Source organism: Cavia porcellus, unplaced genomic scaffold, assembly GCF_034190915.1.
Source record: "Cavia porcellus strain 051 isolate PalLab524CR breed Dunkin Hartley unplaced genomic scaffold, mCavPor4.1 scaffold_1, whole genome shotgun sequence".
NCBI classification, from domain to species: domain Eukaryota; kingdom Metazoa; phylum Chordata; class Mammalia; order Rodentia; family Caviidae; genus Cavia; species Cavia porcellus.
The window spans coordinates 112,910,577-112,931,424 of NW_026947484.1; the positions used below are offsets into that span (position 1 = coordinate 112,910,577).

The 20,848-nt window shown below is 34.2% G+C and overlaps 1 protein-coding gene across 50 annotated transcripts in view; it reads right to left on the bottom strand.

The window, feature by feature from the left end:
• Znf644 (zinc finger protein 644) overlaps positions 1–20,848 on the bottom strand; it is a 118,450-nt gene that overhangs the window by 27,664 nt on the left and 69,938 nt on the right. For 36 of the 50 annotated variants that reach the window (XM_063254081.1, XM_013142974.3, XM_063254077.1 and 33 more), the window contains 3 exons: positions 20,210–20,815; positions 18,145–18,267; positions 12–114 (listed from right to left, as the gene is read on the bottom strand). In XM_063254081.1, coding sequence (XP_063110151.1) covers positions 12–114; positions 18,145–18,267; positions 20,210–20,815 — 832 coding nt within the window. Of the gene's footprint in view, positions 1–11; positions 7,374–18,144; positions 18,268–19,641; positions 19,775–20,209; positions 20,816–20,848 lie in introns of those variants that run through there. The other 14 variants (XM_013142987.3, XM_013142988.3, XM_013142986.3 and 11 more) reach the window with 7 other exon arrangements.

The window sequence follows — 20,848 nt, forward strand, 5'->3', positions numbered from 1 at the left end:
TAGGCATATACCTGCATCGGAGAATGTAAACCTCGTCAGCACCGTGAGGTAATGTTAACATTTTCTTCTTGCTTCCAGATCTTGACCTTGATTTCTTTTGCTTACAATCTAAGGCTAAAAAAGGGAACAGAAAAACTTAACATTTCTTATGCATTTTAAAACATATATATTTTAGAGAGGTCAGACCATTTATATCAATTTAGAAATAAGTTTTCATTAATTTTCCTACTCCTTGAGCAATGCATAAACTTGTAGCCGATTCTTTAGTAGCAATAATGTTATCTGCATACAACTGTCCTACACTGCTGTTTTCAAATACAAAACCAGAACTAAGAAAATCTAAGTAATAAACTGGAAACTCCTCAATTTCCCTTATTCCAATAAGGCTAATTGTCATGCTTTTAATCATATATAATTTTAATGTCCAGTTAAACTGTCCTTGTTTTTAGGAAAATTACAACCTTCCATTCAAGGATTACTACACCACTAAGGAGGTTTCACATGCTTTGAAAACTCAGCAAAGGAATATCAATAATATAATAAAAAGTTTAATGAAAAATCGATTTTCATAGCAATTCAAGGGCAAAAAAGCTCAACTCATTTTTTATATCAATTTGTATTACAGGTATGGTTATACAAACACGTGAGTTTATTAGAAAATAAATACAAATCCATTATCTTATGTATGTTTATAACTGGATCTGACCTGCACTGCTATTTCTAGACTTTTTCATTTTATATTTTCTCCAACAGTTTGTTTTTATTTTTTTATTTTTTGTTTTTTTGTTTGGTTGGTTTTTTGAGACAGGGTCTCACTAGGTGGTTCAGGTTGACCTTGAACTCAAAATGTATAGCCAGGCTGACCTTGAATTCATTGCAATCCTCCTGGCTCTGCCTTCTGAGTGCTAGGATTACAGGCATGTACCATCATACTCAGCAACAGTTTACTTTTCAAACATGACTAAGAAGAAGGAATAGATTTAAAAAATTAAAGTTGACCAAACTTTTAGTGTTCTTGGAATTTTCCATCATTTGACTTTTGTCTTTTGAAAAAAAAATTGATTTAATAAAGGAAATATTTTTATACATTGAAGTAGATAGGACATAATATTTTGTAAGTCATTGACTACAGCTATACCATTGTTTTAGGCAAAGAGATGATAGTCGTACGGGGTTCTGCCTATCAAATAGCAGGAAGAGAAAGTAAGAGTTTATTTCTAGGGATCCAAAGGGAAGGGATACAAATGTAGTAAGAGTCATTCAAATGACTTTTTCCCCCTTAATTATGCCACATGAAATTCCCTGAAAAAATTCTAAGTAAGAGAGAACAGGAATTGGGTATTTAATGGTTCTATGAAAGGAGCTGCTCAAAGTATAGATACCAAAAGAACAGATGCTAGTATTACAAAATCAGCAAACACGGTTCCTTACAGTATTCAAGTGAAATGCTAATAGAAATGCCATACAGAAAATTAAATATCACAAGAAGGTTAAAAATCTCATTCAAGCCACTAGTATCAGCTATCATTTGCCTGTTTAAAAGAATTAATGTCTTTTTCTATGTATCCTTAGCACAAGAGTCTAATAAAGAATTACCGGAAGTCAAGTATTAAAGAATGGCTATTTCAAAGCTAAACAACCAAAATCTGGAATAGAAAGCTCTTCCAACATTTTCACTAGACAACAGCCTGGCACACAACAGGAACCCTAGAAAGTCTTCTGGAGTACAAATAAAGCAAAAATCAAACAAAAAAACAAAACCAAAAAACTTCAGTTGTTTAGCCACTGACATTTACCTGGTGCAAGAAAAGAAATCCTGGTACACAATATGGGTAACATTCCCATCCATTCCCTCTGCACCACTTGTTTAAGCATGTCACTACAGTCACAAGATTGTCATTATTTTAGACAGAAATCATAGACTAGACTAGCTTATACATAGAAGCTTTGTTCTTCAATGAGTATGATTAAAGCACCATTCTTTTCCCCAGTTCCTCCAGTGATTAAATTTATGTGGATTTCAAGTGATTCACACACTGAAAATAGAGTTCAGGAAACTCAAGGGATGAGTCCTACTAGATGTCAGTTACTTTTCCATCTATGAGGTAAACCATACATAATCCCAATTCTATAGTGCAGAAAAGAGCAAGAATCTGGTTTATCAGATTCATAGGTAGAATCTTGTTTTTAAGAGCTTGTTGGCTCTCAAAACTGCCATAGTGCATTCAATTTTTTTTTAAATGCAAATAAATTACTACTAGATGCAAACAGAAAACATTAATACAATCTCTAAAAGTAGTTTCCACAGAATGTTGATGTTAGGGATATAAGCAAACTGAGGTTTGAGAAGGGGTGAAAAGTATGCAAAAGAATGTTTTAACATTTAAAAAAGGTTACATTTCAAAGTTGTGAGACTACTTTAAAAATGAAACTGAGTATGTTTACTCAAATGCAAAAATATATTAACCTCTTTAACAGAGGAGAAAGTAATATTGTCTGAATTTTTGATGCTGTATAAATGCCAGAAACTCTGAAGTTTAGGTTGTTTCATGAATGATCAAAAATAAATTTTAAATATGAATGTCATGGTTTTTACAGTACTGTAACGTTTGAACATATTATGATATTGGAAAGTAGAACAATTTTGCAAGCACATGACAACAGTTTCTGGTGGCTAGGGCTCAAAGCATAGTTAACGAGCCTCATACACCAAGAATCTTTAGAATCTTATCCATAACGTTAAGATATAAAAAGCCTGACACTCCTGATAATTAAACATAAATGTCTCAATGTCTTAGTATCTTCACTATTACTTTAAAGTTTTTTAGTCTCTGAAATATCTTTTTTTTTCCCTAGCAGGTGAATGTATTTAATAGGAAAATATTACCCATACATTTAGAAAAGTCTATAAAGTATATATATATATATATATTTGTCTTTTTCCTTTTTATTGGTACCGGGGATCGAACTCACAGCTGCCTGCTTGCAAGGCAGGCGCTTATGCCACTGAGCTAAATCCCTAGTCCCCTAGTATATTTAACATATTAATCTGTACAAAAAAGGACACAGATAAATTTGTCCTCTACATACGATGATTTACACAAAATTATCCCTTAAATGGATACATACGAACATATGTAGTACATAAACATTCTCATTTAATGGATTTTATAACTAGAGGAATAACTATTTTATAAAAACAAAAAAAAAAAAACGAAAACTGTGATGTCTGATTTTTTAAAAAAGATTTAAGTTTCTACTGGGAATACTTGTGAGGAAAATAAACTGAGCAATAATTATACACGAAAAGTTCTACAATATACTTTTCAGTAAACCAGTTATCTTGGTTAAACTGAGTCAGGAAAGTTAAATAAAACAGACTGTAAGTTCTGAGAAAGAATACCATACCAGATCAGTGAACAGCTTATTAATATATATAACACAGTTTCAAGTCTGTTTTGTGAATCACTGTTAAGTTTTATAAGAAAAATAGGTTACTTATGGGTTTAACATTATTAAAAGAAAATTTTTTCCTTTTTTTACTTTTCTACCCATTATTGTCCTTTTTCTTCATTCTAGAAATTACCACAGAGAACAAGGTCTTACTTCATAAAAACATGTGAAAGTTCTATTATAGCACACCGTAACTAAACAAACTTTCATTACCAAAATATTTTTATTTGCAATTATCCTCTCCTGTCCAATTATTTAAAAGTCCCATTTCATCTGTTTCTTCCTTGACTGTTGGCATCACTACTTGTCTCAATCCGTTATTTGCTGCTGTAACAGAATACCATAGAGGGGGTAAATTAGAAACAACAAAGATATATTTGGCTCACAGTCTGGTGGCTGGGAGGTCCAAGCATAGGGCACCAGTATGTGGTAAAGGTTTTCTTGCTCAGTTATAACATGGTAGCAGGGTGAGCAAACACAGGAAAGACTAAGAGGAAACTAGGCAAACACCCATTTTTAATCAGGAAGCTACTAATAACTAATCCACTTGCACAATAATAGCATTAATCTAGTCATGACAGCAGGACCCTAATGGCCCTACCAACTTTTTTTTTTTTTTTTTTGCTTGTCTGATTTTGTTTTTTTTTTTTCTTTTTTGTACTTTTTGAGACAGAGGCTTGCTATGCAGTTTAGGCTGGCCTTGAACTCACCACAACACAGCCCAAGCTGGCCTTGAACTCACAGCGATCCTCCTGCTTCAGCCTCCTGAGGGCTGAGATTATAGATGTACGCTACCACATCTGGCTTTTTAAAATTATATGTTTATTTTTTGTGATCCTATCACTTCTTAAAGGCCCTCCTACCTCTTAATCCTACTGCAATAACAGTATAACTCTTGTACATGAATTTTGGAGGACACATTTAAATTATAGCATTTTGTCCCCTATCTCCCTAAAACTCAAGTTTTCCTCATATACAAAACACATCCATTTAATACTAATGGCTCCTAAAAGTCTTTTAAAAATTCCAGCACCAACACAAGAGTCCAAAGTCCAGAGTTTTATCTCAGTCAGATATGGTTGAAACTCAAAGCATGATTCTTACTGAGGCAAATTCCCTCCATTAGTATTCTGTGGTACCAAAACAAATTATCAACTTTGAAAATAAATGGTAGAATAAGAATAGAAGAGTCCTATTCCAAAGGGGTAAAAAGGCCAATAGGGAAAACATTAAACCTTGAAGCTCCAGAATAATCCTTTTCCATGTATTACCTCCTAAATACACTCAGGTTAGGCCTCCAAACCTTTACTGTGCAACATCTCCTGGACCGAGGTGATATGCCTGTGCTTCTCCCCAGCCGGCAGTGCATGCTGGTAGCTCTACTGTTTTGGGGACTAGAAGATTTCCTGATTCCTACAGCTCAACTGAGTACTACCTAGTAGTGGGCTCTCTGCTCAGCCTCGGTAACCAAGTGTTTGCTTGGGCACACAAGTGGTCTATAGCATCCACTCCCTCCCATAGTAACAGGCACTTATGAGAAGCTCTATTGACATAATCACCTCTTAATACAGCTATAGAAACACTACATTTCAACATGAGTTTTGGAAGGGACATTCAAAATACAGCATTGGGTTGCAATGAAACGTAACCATCAGGTTATATGTCCAGTAATTAAAGTAAGAGTGAGGTTATATCCCTATTGCACAGAAGAAAACATCCATCTGGTTAGCTTATACACACATTGGGTAAGCAGTCACAATTATAAGTTTCTTGGAAAGACAGCAGTAGTAAAAATAACACAAATGGGCAAACTATCCTCCATCCTACTACCATTCAAAAGCCAGTGGCAATGGTATCAGTTTTAATGGCAGAACTGGGAAAGGATGCACATGTCCCAAGGGACACACAAGTATGAGATAGAAAAATAAACTTAATTCTGATTACTAGAGCTAACCCTTTGAAGTTTACAAGTCCTAAGTACATAAAAGACAATGCAAATGGCATTATTTTTCTCTCAGATCTAACTGAAAGAACCAGGGTTTTTTGTTTTGTTTTATTGGAAATAAGTTGGCTAGCACTAAATGGGAATGAAGGTAAGGGGAAGTCATTTGTTAGAAAGCAAGGATTTTTTTTTTTTTTGTCTTCTTTAGCTTATACTTTTTTCGGATGGTACAAAGTATCTGAGAAATCAGGTTTCATGAATGTGCAGCCTGTGCAACTGCATAAGGTTCCACACTTATTGAATGGTTTGCTCTTGTAGTCTTGAAATTCTTGGTAATTTTTAAACAATAATTATGTCCTTAGACCTTCCTAGTCCTGAGTAGCTAATGCCCTAAGTGAGAAAGGATACCTGCAGTTCCAATCCAATCCCTTAAAACTCTTGGCCCATTTAATAAAAAAAAAAAAAAAAGAAAGAAAGAAAACAAAGATGCTTATTCAGAAAAAAACCTGTTAAATCCTCATTCTCTACAATACAGAAAACTGGAAAGAACTCCTTTATTCCTAGTTAATCATTTCTAAGATGAATAGTTTAATGGTTATTTATTAAGAAAAGCATCGGAAACTAAGTATAGAATGTATAACTCTCAAGTATTACTCCCTGATATTGTGTATGTATTTTTTCAGTGCTTGAAGTAACTATCATTAATTTTGAGTTTCCCTTCCTGCTTACTAAATAAAGGATAGTACTTATTCCACAATCACAAGGCAACCAGTGGCAAAATTAACAGAAATTAACATTTCATCTGTAACAGGATAATATGCAAACCATCTAAAAGCAAATGTCCTTTGGTTTAAATTTGTGGTTTAAGTAATATTATTCTAAAAGAGACATGTAGATCAGTTTGCCAGACAAAGATGGAAGTGATATTAGGGATATCAACAGCCTTATAATCTTATTTCAGAAAAAAGTGCATACAGAAGAAAAAAAATCACAATTTGTAGACACTTCTGCTATTTGATGGGATGATTAGTAATAGATTTTTTAAAAATTAATATCAAATGACAAGTTTCATTTTTCAAAACTGGGATATACATTTAACATATCTTTATCATTTTTTATCCTGTCACCTCCTTTATTTTTTCCTTCCCTCTTGTCCAGGTGAGCTCCTTTTCCAAAATTCTACCACTTAGTTTCAGTCATCTCTCCATTGTTTATTCATATATTTTACTTACTTGGCTTCTAATGTATAACATAATATTTAACTTTCTCAGTCTGGCTTATTTCACTTAATATGATGATCCTGTCTTGGTTACTTTTCTGTTGTTGCTGGGGCAAAACCAAACAACACCCAAAATGAAGGAAGGAAAGGTTTATTTAGCTCACTGTTCCTGGAAGTTTCAGTCCATCATCAGCTGGCTCCAAGGCAGGGTGCTATAGCACTGGGGCAACACTTCAAGGCAGCAGCCAGAGCAAAAGGGGTTTAAGCCTCTTCACTTTTCTTACATTTTACATAGGCCACTCGCACCCTCCAGGGCTGGTGTATCTTCACAAAATTTCTGTAACCTTCCTCTTGCATAAGCTGAGGATATTTACAAAGTAAGGATCCTGACTTCCAAACTTCTCAAGTTGATACAATGTATCAACCATAACAATCCACCTCTTATTACCTGGCAAGCACACAGTTCTTTAAACTAGTTTCCAGATATAAGACATGCTTATTCTTTACATTTTGCAGCTTGAACATTATAATGCAGTTTAACAATCATTAAGAACCAGCATTAAGTCGGTCAACATTATATTATATTAGATACATAACATTTTGTCCTCGGTCCCCCAAAGACTCATGCGTATCCCTTTATGCAGAAGGCATTTAAGTCTATCTGCAATAGTTGCCAAAGTCTTAACAGTTTCAGTATTGCTGAAAAGTTCGAGTGTCAAGTCTCCTCCAAGATGAAAGGCAAACTCTTAGCTGCATACCCTGTACAAATGAAAATAAAGTTAAACACTTCCAACATGCAATGGTGAAAGACAAACATTCCTATTCTAAAAGTTAGGAAGAGGAAGGTAACAAAAGATTGGAACAAAATCAAGTTCAAAATCCAGCAGGGCCAACAGTAAGCCCTATAGATCCATGTGCACCATTAGAGGCAAACTGTGGCAAATTGTGAGCTCCAAAGGGCTTGTGTGACTCCATCCCTAAAGCACTTCTGGTGGTTTCCAATCCCATGGCTTTTCTATTGGGCTGACTTTGCTCCCTCATCACAGGTTTCCTTAGATGTTCCACTTGCCAGGTTTTTCAAAATTTCTGGGGTTTCCATTGCACCTTTGGCTTCACACTCACAGCTTTACACAGTGCCCTTTCAGGGCACATTGCCTGGCCTCCCAGGTCTTCTGAAATCAGGGTAAAAGCCTTTTCAACCAAAGAACTTGAGCCTTCTGTATGTACCTAAAACTAGCACCATGTAGATGCTGCTGCTGAGGTCTGTTGCCAGCTGGAGCAGTAGCCAAGCTTTCTTCTCTCTTGGCTGTAGGAGTCAAGTGCCTGGATCATTGAGCACTGTGACCCTGATTCTGAGGAACAGATTCTCTATGCTGCTGCCATTCTGAAATCTGGGGTAGTCTCCATTGCCATTCTAGAACATGGTGCTCTGTGGCTTTTTCCTCCAAGCAAAGACTTTCACTTTTGCAGTTTTTAGGTTGCAAAGTGTGAGGTCCCACTGCCTCTTCTTATGATGCCCTGCAGGTCATCTTTTTAATTTTTTTTTTTGGTTCCTTCTGAGCAATCGGGTTCTATCTTTACAGTTCACAACTTTACTGGAGCTTCCTTTCTAGCCAAAATCACATTTTCATCTTTGCTCTTGATTCACAACATAAATCTGGCAAAAAGTCCCTAATAACTGTCATATCACCATCTCAACATTAGACTGCCTTGAAATTCCTTTTGCCAGATTAGTTAGTCCACTGCCCTTAATCTCCACTTAGCAAAGTCTCTGGATGTGAGCAAGATGCAAACTTTCTCCCAAGCCACAACACGCATTGTCTGGAGTCCAACAACCAATACAGTCCTTCTTTCCAGCAGAAACCTCCTGAGCCCGGCCTCTACCAGATTTCTAGCAGCCTTCTGGTCTTCCGAGGTCTGACCAGAATCATCCATGAAGAGCAGCCTAAGACACTGCAAGCTCTGTATATTCAGGTAACATCTCCAAACCTTTCCACTTCAAATCATTCCCAAAGGCTCTTAAAACACATAGTCACGAATAGTTGCTGCAACAACCCCATTCCTGATATCAAATTCTATTTTGGTACTTTTCTCTTGTTGCTGGGACAAAACCAATCAACACCCAAAATGAAGGAAGGAAAGGTTTATTTAGCTTACTGTGTGTGGAGGTTTCAGTCCACAACCGGTTGGTTCCAAGGCAGGGTGGCATGGTACTGAGGCAACACTTCAAGGCAGCAGCCAGAGCAAAAGGGAAAAACAAGCCTCTTCTCCTCCCTTATAGTATACCTAGGCTACTGATTCCCTCCAGGGCAGGTGTAGCACTCACAAAATCTCTGTGTCTTCCTCTTTCACAGGATAAGGGCATTTACAAAGAAAGGATTTGCCGAGTATCTTAAACTGCTAAACTTCTCAAATTGTCACAATGTACCAACCATAACAGATCCCTAGTACATCCATTTTCCAGCAAAAGACATGACCTCACTCTTCTTTATGGCTGAGTATTATTCCACTGTATTTTTTCTTTATCCATTTATTTGCTAAAAGGCATCTGCACTATTTCCACAGTTTAACTATAGTGAATTGTGCTGTCATAAACACAAGATGTGCATGTGTCACTCTAGTCTGTTGACTTAAGGGGAACAAACCCAGAAATCATACAATTGTATAAAATGGTACTAGGTTTCTTTGGGGTCTCTCCATGCTGATTTCCAGTTGTTCTACTAGTTTATACTATGAACAGGATAGAGAAGTTCTCCCTGATCATTCCTCCAGCCTCACCAGCATTTGTTATTTTTTGTATTCTTGACAATAGCCTTTCTGGTAGGTTGAGATGGAATCTTAAAGTAGTTTTGATTTGCATTTTTCTAATGGTTAAACATATTGCATATTTTTTCATACACTTATTGGCTATCTGTACTTCTTTTAAGAAGTGTTCACTTTTCAATGGGATTGTTTTCTGGGGGTTATTTTGTTGATGTTGTTTTTGGTTGTTGTTGTTTGAGACAGGGTCTCCTTGTGTAGTTCAGTCTGGCCTCAAACACATGGCAACCCTCCTGTTTCACCCTCCCAAGTGCTCAGATAATAGGTATGTGCCACTAATGCTTGTCTTTGATTTTTTACATATACTAGATACTAATTCTGTATCCAGAAGAGTAAATAACAAAGATTTTTCTCCCACTCAGCAAGTTATCTCTTCCCTCTGTTTGTTTCCTTTGTTAACAGAATATTTTGTGCAAGTATCCTCAAGATGTAAAGTGAAAAGCAGCATCACTATGATACTTCATTACATATTTTTACGGAGAAATTAAGAGATATATAGTTTTACTACCTTACCAAAATTCTAGCTACAGAAGGCTTATTGAAAAAGTATGAGTTAATAAGATAGCAAATGCATTAGTTCTTTCTGGTAACAGGCAAAGGAAAAAAAATGTAAAATTTTCTTTTCAAAGTAAACTTGCCTACTATTTTTATTAAGCAAAAAAAAAAAAAAGACATTTGTTCTGAGCATCAATCATTTTTGCTAAGACACAGCTGAAACTGAAATAAATGTGTAAGTACATATGAACAAATATGTTGAGTGACTTTTGTTTAGAATTACCAGGGCACTGTCATACTCTGCCTTCTAAAGTCTCAGTATTTCTAAAACATCATTTCAGATGTAGTAGGTGTAATTAAGAAAATACCTTACTTTAAATTTTCCTTTAAATTATCTCTGATACAATCACATTCAACTGAAATTAAGACAGGTTCACAGCACTAAATGTCACAAATTCACTGTCCCACACAATCTGTTTTTTGCTAATTTTTCAAAGTTTTACACATTCCCACAAAATCTAAAACTACAACCAAAAATGGTATTGACAAGGCACTTTCTTCTTTGGTTAACTTCCATCTAAGGCTAAAAATGTATATAAATACACATATATGCGTGCATGTGTGTATATGCACATGTGTTTGTGGTTATTTATTTTGAACACTGGGAAACAAGAATTAACCTTACTCCTAAACCCTAGATACAACAAATAGTAAACTCCACTTTTCTGCTTTTGAGTGAGGGTCTACCCAACTCTAATAAATGATCTTGCCCTAGTCTGCAAGACAGAAAGTTAGTGTATAGCTAGACTATACTCATAAAGTCAACTAAAGCAAATTTCCTAAAGTTTATGTCTAGCAGCAACATGTCTTATTACTGTAAAGTCAAACTGTATCTTAATCCAAATTATAAACAGCACTCAAGAAATTCATGTTAGGCTAGAGATCATAGCAAACACAAATATAACTATAGATATAAACATTCAAGGTAATTTTTAAAACCTCATATGAAAAGGAAAACCTAGAGAGCTTTAAGTAACAAAACTAATAGGTATGCTAGAGGATTAAAACTTATGAAAAACAAGGTATTTACTTTTAAAAAAACTAAACTAAAAAGGAACTAAATTTTATAATCAATATATAGAAAAACTAGGAATCAGAAAAATTTAAGTATTTTGTGCTACAACAGCACAAAATTCTTGGACTCTATTTTCTCAATAAAAACCTCACTGATTCAGTAAGTGTGGCTATCTGGTTTGTTACAGTAGACAGCTGAGTAATGTACTGCTAGAGAACTAACAGGGTTGTGAGTCCTATCCTTCTGCTAAACAACTGCTATGTCTGCCCTCCTAGGAAGATTTAAAACCTTGAGCCATTTCTCTTTCATCAGTCCTCCACCTTTTTAATCTGCCCAATCCTCCTTACTTTACTACCATAGCTCTATTATCATCCCTTTATATAGTTATTCTCCTATTTCGATTGGCCTGGTATAAGAAAAACTCTTGAAATGACCACGCCTCTGATTTCTCTTTCAACTAAATCCAAACATTACAGAAATTCTTCTAGAAAGTTCTACAATGCCTTACTGAAAAATTAATTCCAAACTCTTAGGGAGCATTTCATGTTTTCTATTTGGCTTACCTTACCAATCCAACTCAATTCCCTTATTTCCAGCTTTCCACCATTTTAAATAATTTTCCTACTTTGTCTAATGATAATACTTTTCAGGTATGTTCACTCCCTATTGCAGACCCTAATTTCCATTTTAATCAACTTCTCAAGTACTAAGGGTTCATTCAAATACAAAAATCTTGCTTGTCCTAGTCTAGCTCCAAGCACAGTTCTTTCCTCCTCTGAAATTCCACAATATTTCACATATAACTCTCCAAGATACTTTCAAATTTGTGCTTATGTTACTATTATACTGGGAGGCCCACTTTATCTCTGTACTATTTAGCACAATGCACAAACCATAGCAAAAACTGAGAAAATGCTTGTTGAATTACTAACTAGCCAATCATTATGTAGTGGGCAAATAGCTTAACTCGATAGTATAATAAAACAATTGTTTAGTATGTATAGACACTATTCTAAATATGAATGTGATTGAATTATATTCAGTCTACTGTTTTACAAGGTAAAAATAACATTTTAGAATATCACAAAAATGGTTAGGAAACAATTAAGCTCGATATTTAAAAGGCTAGTTATTTAGAAAATTTATTCAATTTGAACATTACCTTGAAACTCCTGAATAAATGATGTTACTGTATAGATAAATGTATAAATATTTATGCCTTTAATAAAATACCAAGATAAAAGGGAGCTACAAAAATACACAGCACCATCTTTCACTGTCTCAGGGATAACTTTTCGAAAAGTTTGAGATGCCATATCATGATTTTAAAAAATTATTCAGTGACTGATAAAATTTTTAGTAAGCATTCAAAGCAACAACCCTGCCTTTCTGGCATGACCATTTTCTCAAACATCTGTAACTAAATCTCATGGCACTTCTTGTATCCCAAATTTCATTCCTTTGTGCAAATAATGTATTTTTTTTTTTTTCTCAGTCTAGAGTGATCTACTTCATAAAACTCTTATCCTTTGAATTTGAGGTCTGGCTGAAAACTTAAAGTTTTCTGTAATAGTACACTTACGGTGATCCCATTGGGTCATAATTATGTTTATATAGGAGGAGTTTAGGGTTTTTATATCCTCAGAGACAGGTGTAGTTCTAGTATAGGAATCTAAACCTTTGCTAAATGAATGAAAATGTTCCGTGACTATTTTATGTTTCTCTTATTTTAAAAATAATGACAAGAAACATACCAAAAAAATGTATGAACATTTTTTTTCTTTTGTATTCCTGAGGCTCTATTTAACCATACAGTAAATTGTAAAAGAAGCAGGAAAAAAAGGAGTTCATTTAATTCCTAGTTCCCATCAAGAGGAGATCCAGGTGAAAATAACCTGAACTCCTACAGCACTTAAAACCAATATACCACTTAATTGCACAGTCTTCTGATTTTGATAGTTTTAAATCTTCTGCTATTAATTCTTTCTTAAATTTGCTGATACCAGAGATATGTCTCAAACTTCTCATGATCCCCCAAACTCAGGATTACCAAGGTATTTGCTTTATGGAAAAGCTAGCTGATTGATTCATCAGAGTAAGGTTAAAATTTTTTACTTATATTCTTTCAGGATGAATGAATCACAATAAAAGAAGCAATTTCTTCAACATGCAATACTATAATTTTAAAAAGGCTGCAAAGACACTCATTACAAGACAAACGATTTAATGCAAACTGAAATCCCTCACATTTTTTTTCAGTCACACCAGAGAGTGCTCTCATAGCACTTTCTATAAGCTAGAAATAATTTTTTAGTGGCTTACAAACTCACTCAGTACCTGACACCACCTAGTATATTCATTAGCATTTCTATAACCTCTATAACCAATTATATCAAAGCTGAAAACAGCAAAAGAATCTGTTCAGTAACATGCAGTCTACAATTATAACAAAAGTGGATGCTATGAAAAAATAGAAACAAAAAAGGTATACATTTTGTACTTGGGGCATTGATTTGTTGTTGCAGGTATTTCCAAAATGTTATGAATAAAAGGTTCTCAAAACAATGAAAGGAATCCCTCATCACATGGATTTTTTGGGATATGTAAAACAGGTAACCAGAAATTTTTAATTTATTTTACTGAAATCAGCATTTGATTTTTAAAATGTGCTCTACACATAAAAATGAATAAAATGAGAAAAATAACACTTGCTGCCAGAGAAATATTAAGATTTCTAAGATGCTACTACTGTTGATTTGTCAGTACCAGCCCTTAACAGAGAGAAGCTCTTCTGGCAGTGTTATCAATCTGGGGATATGGTCTTCTAAGGGTTCTGCATCAGTTCATTAGTTCATAACCAGCATTAATTTTTAATGAGAAAAAGAAAATATTAAGAGTGTATTATACTAGGGGCTGGGGATTTAGCTCAGCGGCATAAGCACCTGCCTTGCAAGCAGGCAGTCATGAGTTCGACCCCCAGTACCAATAAAAAGCAAAAAGACAAAAAAAAAAAAGTGTATTATACTGAATTCAGGTGAATGAAATAAATAGTAATTTTACGTGATTGTATACAGATATAAAAAGTCCCAATAAAAATGCGTAATGTCAACATTATTCTATTCTTTTCAAGCCACGACACAATGCTGTATAGCACATAAATACACTGTAGAAATGTATGTCTCACAGATGTACCTTTTTTGACAGCACTGTACTCTGAATTTAATTATTTCCCTTTCCTCACCTGTTGAGATTCACTCTTTATTTTGATCTCATAATGTTTTGCTCCTGATTGCAGATTAAGCTGCTAGGATAAATTTCACCTTAAATAATTTTAAGTGTTTTAGAAATGTTAATAACTAGAATCACTATATAAGTTACCATCCAATCTAGGATATTTTGAATAAAACTGGCACTATTACAAAGCTAAACCAGTATTGTACAGTATTCTATTAATAACTTAGTAATACTGTTCTCAACCTTGCTAGCAAAGAGAATATTTAAGCAAATAAAATATTATAAAGAATATTTAAGCAAATAAAATACTATGGAACATAAAAAAGTGAATACTGGGGCGAGCTGGGGACGTGGCTAAGAGTAGAGCTCTTTCCTTAGCATGTCCAAAATACAATCCTAGGCATCATCAACAAACAAACAAACAACGCAAATAGTGAAAATAGTCTAAAGCACTGATTATGAACTCTATCATGAAATTTCTGATTTTAATGAGAATTACATGTTTTAATGAGACTATATTTTGACTTAGCCAGGAAAAATACCTGTAAACCATTAATTCTCATGAGACAAATCTAAAAAGAAAATCATGAATAGGTGGTTATCTATACTAATGAAAACTAATCTCTGAATAAGAAGTCTGCCTTGAATTTACAATGTAGAATATAAAGTAAATCCTTTGATACTAATCTCTTTAGACAAAGATCCATTAAGAAAATCAAAATGGTTTCATAAACTGTAGACAACTGATGATACAAAAGAAATTGTTAAACTGGGTCGGTTCTGTGTAATTCTCTTTTGAAAATTAACTGTGCCAAATATGGCTACCTCTTTTATAATTTCCACTCTAAAGCTTTTGTATTTTGTTCAGTATACCTTTTCCTAGTATCAATGACATATCTTAATTTATACTTGTAATAAGAGAATTAGTATTGACGTTATACAGTTCTTGCATCCTTTATTCAATAAAAAAAAATGCTAAGGGCTCTTGAAGAATTTCTAGTTATATTTTGTCTTCTTTTCCTTCCTCTTTATTTTTATTTTTTTGGTTTTTTTGTTTTTCTTTTCATATGAGGCAAACTGTATCTGAGGTATATCCCAAGCCCATTTTATTTTTTTAATATTGAGACATAGCCTCGTTAATTACACAGGTTAGCCTCAGACTTGCCATCTTTCAACCTCAACCTCCTACTAGTAGCTGGAACTGTAGTCATGTGCCACCAACTGGCATGAATTTGTATTTATTCATTGTACAAGTAGCTACTTATATTCTTGAAAAACCAATGTGTGCTATTTCTATGAACTGATAAATCTCTTTTAACAATCTACCCTCATAGGTTGGAACACTGCTATATACTAAGATGAGATGTGGGTGAGGAATATTGGTATATTGGAGCTTATATACAGAATTCCCATCTGAGAAACCAAAAACATTAATGAAATTGCATAAAAACTTCTTAGTTGGCATAGATTGCAAACACACCATCTGTATAGGTCTACTGATCAAGAACATTTTAAAAATATGGATAAAATGCTTCAGAATGTCTAAGAAAAACCATAACTTTTTTGCTTCTTAAAAGTGGGTACTAGTTGTGTGAAACCATCTTGGTTTTTCTTCAGGTTTTCATTTCCATTGTTTTGCCAAGGACTACCAAAAAAACCTTTATTTTCTAACTTTTGACATTTTGATTGATACTTAATGATTATTTTAAAAAGCATTATCCTATTTCTCTTGATGGCCTGGCCAGCGATGGCAAACCTTTTAGAGACCAGGTGCCCGAACGCTAACCCAAAACTCACTTATTTATTACAAAGTCTCAACAGCACAATGAAACCTGAATACTCTGATGTTTTAGATTAGGAAAAACAACTGTTATCTGATGCTCCACTGCTAGGGCAGCCTGGCTCATGTGCCAACAAAAAACTCTGCAGGCCTGCTGCAGCACACATGCTTTTGGTTTCCCACAACTGGCCCAGATTATACCCCAATTTGTCCTATTTCACTTTTCTAATTAAAAGTTTTTTTTAATGAAAACAACACCATTACATTTTGAAGTTTTTTACATGAGGTAAAAACATTTTTAAATGGATTAACAAAGTCTGGATTGGAGAGACTGTATCCCACTGAGTATTTAAAAATCTGCTCGAATACCCAGAATGAAATTTTCACAAGCCCTCCAAAGGCTAAACTAGGCCTAACCACTTCTTACAGTTTTTCTAATTAGACCTTTATTTACTTAATCTTTATCAGATTAGATTTTTCCCTAACTTAAAGTCAATTTCATTTTACAACTAACTGTCTTCTTTCCAAAATAAGAAACCCAAGAAAAGGATCCCTTGGTACAGGATAGTGACTAAAGAACAAAGATCTAAGGTATGACAGTCTTTCCTTTTTTTTTTTTTTTGTCTTTTTCCTTTTTATTGGTACCGGGGATCGAACTCACGACTGCCTGCTTGCAAGGCAGGCGCTTATGCAGCTGAGCTAAATCCCCAGCCCCGGTATGACAGTCTTGACTTGAATTTCAATTTTAATATTCATTAACTATGAAAGTTAAGCAAACTGTTGAAACAGATGTAACTTTCTGTGAAACACAGAGAATAGAATTACAGTACCCACATCTCACATGGCTGTATATTAAATGCTATGCATGTAAACTGCATAGCAATGTCTGACTTATAGTAAGTGTTCAATAAAGGTTAGTGGTTATGATAGCAATGATGATGACTCGTCATTTCTACATTTTCATTTGCCTCTACCTCTCATGTTTGCAATCATCTTCCAAGCCTGATAAAGGTGAAAGTATATAAAAATTACAACCGCACAGTAGGAGCTCTGATCCCCTGAAGAAAATTCACTATTCCTCTCCTTTTAATATAAATGGTCAATGGGAATTCTGGTTATTGTTTGTATATCAAGTCAAAGAATAAAGAAGCAGAGTAAAGACACTAGCATAAATACAAGTGTCTTTGGGAAATAAGAACATATTTGATGTAAGTCATAAGGCATGAGAAAGAAAAAATGAGTGAAAACAGCCCGAGAAAGCAGAAGGTAGAGATCTAAAAGGACAAGAAAAGAAAGACTAAAAAGAGAATTTTACATAATAAAATTTATATAGATTTATTTAGAAAAAATGAGTTTGTTTTAAGATGTGAAAGACACTGGACTTGCTAATATAGGATAGTTTGAAAGGCTACAAATAAAAGAGCAAAGCAAAATTTTGCAGGCTTTAAGAAGCACATTACATATGAGTTAGCTTATTAAGCAGTTTTACTAATAGCAGTATGAAGAGTATCTGCAAGGTTGGGCTAGCCAACCAAAAATAACACAGAAATGTGCATGTATGTGTATAGCTATATTTATTAATCCTAAATATAGTATAGGACAGAAAAAGAAAAATCTATTCAGTTCTCAGAACAGACCATTATTAAGGTCCGAACTTCAAAGACAGGATCTAGAGGCTAATAGAAAACTCATTAGGTTGCTTAGTTTTTTAATCAGTTTTATATTTTTGAAATTTCACTGTAATTTCCTTTTCTAATAAAGCATTTCCCTAAGCTAGAACTACATTTTTTTCCCACCCAAAGAGAGGTGTCTTAACAGAATCTAGTAATAAAATAAATTTAAAAATCAAAAATAGCATACTTTAAAAATTGATGGGTTTAATGTAGGCTCAAAAGTTCCACAATTCTACTTTTTTTCCTCCAAATCAAGTCAGTATGAGCCAAGTGAAAAAGAACCACTTGATTAGTTATATTAATAGTTTACAAGTTGCTGAAATTTAATGTCTATTCAGATTCAACTAATGCTTACCAAAGAAAGTTATAAATATAATCTGAATTAGCACCAGCATGGTGAAAAAGAAGTGTATTGTATCAAACAGGCTTGCTGTGATATCTGTTCAAACATACCTGTACCAGTCAAAAGTCCAGCACTCTTCTTTCGTGCATAAGCGCGTAAGTGGTTGGACAGGCTAACAGCACTTGTAAACGTCGTATTGCAATGCACACATGTTCTAAGCTTCACAGGCATACCTATCATTCAAAAGAAAACTATAATCCAGTTCCCACTTCAAAAAGTGAAATTTTCTTAGCTTAAAGTGTGTAGAGAAGTACCACAACAAAGATGGTTTCAAAAGCGTTCACTGAATTAGTTTAGCTTAATATAAGAAGGGAGAGTTAATTATTAGTTGTTTATAGTTAGTAGTTAGAGCCAACCCATGCTCTTTGGAAAGGTGGAAGAGGAGTGACCTGAACTTCTATGCTCCTCTAGATTTAACACCTATTATCATTTTCTTGCAGATTTCTGTGTTACGCAGATCATTTCTTAAACCTACTATGAAATAAAACCCTGTGATTTGAATAGTATGTTAAGAGTTTCAAAGCTTACAACATTACCAATAAAAAGAACTAAGAAGTCTAGTTGACAAAGTGGTAATTAAAGTGTTTTACCCACAAAACCGTAAAAGGCTTGATACTAAATTAGGCTTTTGATGAAGGCTTGGAGAAAAGGTGGTAAAACACACCATTGAACAGCTGTTAGACACAACATTTTATTCAGGGCATTTTATGTTCATTACTTTGAATGCGCAATCAATAATGAAAGTTAATGATTTGAAGTTTTTTGCTAAAATCTTTGTGCTAAATAAATGATCAACAAACTAACATCTTAGTCATCCCAGGAAAAACAAGTTGAAACAATAAGAAACTCCTAACTTCTCAGACAAATCTCACTCCCCCAACATATTTCAGTTGGTTTCCTCAACATTACTTTGATAGCCACACATACAAGTTCCTTTTGTAAGTATAGTACACCTTAGTCAACACAACTAACACACCTTCCCTGTATTTTATCCTTTTGAAAAACACTGAAAGCTACTGACTTTGCCAAAAATCTTTGTACGAAGAGCCCTATTAAGCAGAATTCCAACTAAATAAATCATTTTTCAGGCCATTTAAAATACAAGATAATATCTTTCCTTAAGTCAACACTGTATTAACAAATATTTGGGATCTCTGCCAGAAATACACAATTAATATTTCCTTACAGTAACTTTATTCATTAGTCCATCGGCCACTTACTATTACCTCAGACACACTTTATTAGGGCTCCAATCATGAGACTGTCAACATAAACCCCAAACTCTTAATCTCCAAAAGAAACCTATAAAGAGGCTTACAATTCTTCTAGTCTTAAAAGTATAAACCAGCAGCAATAATGAATGAAGTCTGGCTACTTTAATTGCCATGTCATTTACCAATATATACAAAATATTCCTTGGAAGGGAACAACTGGTATGCAATCACCATGCTAAATCATCTCTTCTATTCCAGTAGAACACTATTGCAAGATACAAAAACCAAAAAACAAAAAAAATATATATATATATATATGTTTCATATACTCACAACAATTCTTCAAAACCAAACTATTCCACAGTACAATGACGAATTGGAGAGGAAGAGGCTTCTTTGGGTTAATCACAACACACAACAGACACCAATCCATTCAGTTTAAAGAGTCTGCTTTGTTTTGTTTTACCTAAGCAGTGGGAAAACCAACAGCTAAATCTTGAGAATATTATCTCTTTGGAGAACTGGCAAAAATATGACAAAGGTCTCCCCTTTCAGTAATGCTATCTTTTGAACAACATCAACCTCCCTCCCATCCATAATCGTTCTTTAACCCTCGCAAATTATATTTTTACAGACCAGCTTTTTATTTGTTGTTGTTTGTGTGTGTCTTTTTTTGCTTTTTTCTCACCTTACAGTCAGACTATGCGACTATGAAATGAGGCAAAGACTGTGCTGATGAGCATCAACTGATGAGTTATACACAAATGACAGAAAAACCAATCTGTTCTGCAAAAAAAGTAGCTTAAATAAGAAGATTCTGAGAAAGTATTTCCCACAAATATTCCAATAAAAGAAAACAACTGAAGTGTTCTAAAATTATAGTTACTAAGTGTCCTCTTACCTGAGTGCATAGTCAAGTCCATTTTTTGTGGTTGATACATCAAAGGACTGTCTTCATTTAATGGAAGAACACATTTCTGAACAAATCTCTTTCTTGCTGTTTGATTGTGGATCTTCTGAGGAGAAAGAGCAGAATTCCTTTCTTCTCCCATCCTTTTATTTTTAAGAAGTTCTATCAGTGTAAGAGACTGATTCTTCCTTCCACTGGACAGTTCAGGTTTTGTTTCATCGTACTCATTTAAAAAGTTCAGTCCTTCTTCCTCTGATGCAGACGCTGACAGAGCTTCAGTCTTTAGGCCATTATGGTATGCTTCAAGAGGTAAAACATTTTGAGAAAGAAAATCATCACTTGATGCTAGTTTTTGAGCTACAAATGGTCTGGGAATAATACGACGGTTGTTCAACGCTTTTAAGATTTTTTCATATTTTTCTTCATTTTGCATCATCTCATTCAGAACACAAATTGGAGATTTATGAGCATCCCATTTGGTCTTTCCAAGCCTTTTCAGGTGGCCTCTAACGTGATTTGACAATCCAATTTTAGTATCAAACCAACCACCACAGAGTTGACAAGTATGTTCAGAAGTGGTTTCAGATTTCTCTATAGCTAAAAAAAAATTTTAATAGTATCAGAATTTAT